This window comes from Eimeria mitis, genomic scaffold, assembly GCF_000499745.2.
Source record: "Eimeria mitis Houghton genomic scaffold, Emh_scaff3282, whole genome shotgun sequence".
Classification (NCBI taxonomy): domain Eukaryota; phylum Apicomplexa; class Conoidasida; order Eucoccidiorida; family Eimeriidae; genus Eimeria; species Eimeria mitis.
This window is the reverse complement of record NW_013571622.1, coordinates 2,613-4,780: the sequence shown is the minus strand read 5'-3', so window position 1 is coordinate 4,780 and position 2,168 is coordinate 2,613. Positions and strand designations below refer to the sequence as shown.

The 2,168-nt window shown below is 39.4% G+C and overlaps 1 protein-coding gene across 1 annotated transcript in view; it reads left to right on the top strand.

Moving 5' to 3' along the window:
* Nucleotides 1-1,852: 1,852 nt before the first annotated feature.
* Nucleotides 1,853-2,168, top strand: part of EMH_0064310 (uncharacterized protein) — a gene marked incomplete at both ends in the record, with an annotated part of 432 nt that continues 116 nt past the window's right edge. Inside the window, one exon of the mRNA XM_013498237.1 lies at nucleotides 1,853-2,168. Within this exon, the coding sequence (XP_013353691.1) occupies nucleotides 1,853-2,168 (316 nt within the window).

Below are 2,168 nucleotides of genomic sequence, written 5' to 3'. Positions count from 1 at the left end.
AAAAAAAAAAAAAAAAAAAAAAAAAAAAAAAAAAAAAAAAAAAAAAATATATATATATATATATATACTTACAGTTGCTTTTGGCTTCATCATGGCAATTTGTTCTACTTCTCCCTGTAGTATAAGAAACCTATTATTATAAATATCTAAACCTTTTATTTTTAATAAATTAAATATATCTTTTTGCATGCATTTGTTGTTGTTTATATAATATGCAGTTGAACCCCCACCCTGTCTATACACCTCACGCTTTATAACAAAACCAGAACCAGCCACCACCTCATATTCATCTGAATAAGGATCCTAAGAAAAAGAAACAAAAAAATAAATAAATTAAAAAAAAAATATTAAAAAATATATACATTTTTATATATTTATGCATGCACAGGAGCTGCCTATACACCCCACGCTTTACAACAAAACAAAAACCAGCCACCACCTCATATTCATCTGAATAAGGATCCTAAAAAAAGAAACAAAAAAATAAATAAAATTAAATAAATAAATTTACAAAAAAATATAAAAAAATATATACATTTTTATATATTTATGTATACACAGGAGCTGCCTATACACCCCACGCTTTATAACAAAAGCAGAGCCAGATACCGCCTCATATTTATCTACATAAGGATTCTATAAAAACAAAAAATAAATAAATAAATAAATATAAATAAATATAAATAAATAAATAAATAAAATATTTAAAAAAAATATAAAAAAATATGTAAATAATGCATGCACTGGAGCTGCCTATACACCCCACGCTTTATAACAAAACAAAAACCAGCTACTCATATGCATCAATAAATAAATAAATAAATATAAATAAATAAATATAAATAAATAAATATAAATAAATAAATATAAATAAATAAATATCAATAAAAATTAATAATTATAAATATATATATACAAACGAAAATAAAAAAAATAAATATAAATAAATAAACAGCGAAAAAGAAAGAAAAAGACAAACAAAAGCAAACCACCGATAAACACAAACATTACACTGCAGCAAATGCATGCATGCATCTGCTGCTGCTGCTGTTGCTGCTGCTGCTGCTGCTGCTGCTGCTGCTGCAGCTGCTGCTGCTGCTGCTGCTGCTGCTGCAGCTGCTGCTGCTGCTGCTGCTGCTGCTGCTGCTGCAGCTTACATGATCAATGATCTCCTGAAAGAAAACGGAGACACTTGCATGCTGCAGCAGATGCTGGCCAGTATCTTGCTGCTGTCCCTCTGCTGCTGCTGCTGCTGCTGCTGCTGCATGTTTTTTTTTCGGCCTTGCTTCTCCTTCTCCCGCTCCACCACCACCACCGCTACCACCAGCAGCAGCAGCAGCAGCAGCAGCAGCAGCAGCAGCAGCAGCAGAATTATGAATAAGTTCAGTAACTTTTTTTAATCTTATTTGTTGCGCTCTTCGCCCAAAAACAAAAAGCATAGCATCAATTAAATTACTTTTGCCGGAACCGTTGGGGCCCACTATTGCTGTAAAACGCTGCAGCAGCAGCAGCAGCAGCAGCAGCAGCAGCAGCAGCAACAGCAGCAGCAGCAGAAGGAGACGGAGAAGGAGAAGCAGAAAGCAGCAGGAACAGCAGCAGCAGCAGCAGCAGCAGGAGAAACAGGAAGCAGCAGGAACAGCAGCAGACACAACAGCAGCAGAAACAATAATTACAGATTGTGGGGTAGAAGTATAGGGTGCAGCAGCAACAGCAGCAGCAGCAGCAGCAGCAGCAGCAGATATAGCAGCAGCAGCACAAGCGCCAGCGCTAGCAACCGCATGCAGCCAAACACAGAAGCAGCAGCAGCAGCAGCAGCAGCAGCAGCAGCAGCACTAGCAGCAGCAGGAGCAGCATGAGCAGCAGCAGCAGCATCAGTGATAGCAGCAGCAGCACCACTAGCAGCAGCAGAACCACCACCACCATCAGCAGCAGCAGCAGCAATAGCAGCACCATCACGATTAGCATCATCATCATCATCAGCAGCAGCAGCAGCAGCAGCAACAGCAACAGCATCAACAGCAGCAGCAGCAGCAGCAACAGCATGAACAGCAACAGCAGCAGCAGCAACAGCATGAACCGCAGCAGCAGCAGCAGCAACAGCAACATGAACAGCAACAGCAGCAGCAGCAGCAGCAGCATGAACACCAGCAGCAGCAGCAACAGCAACA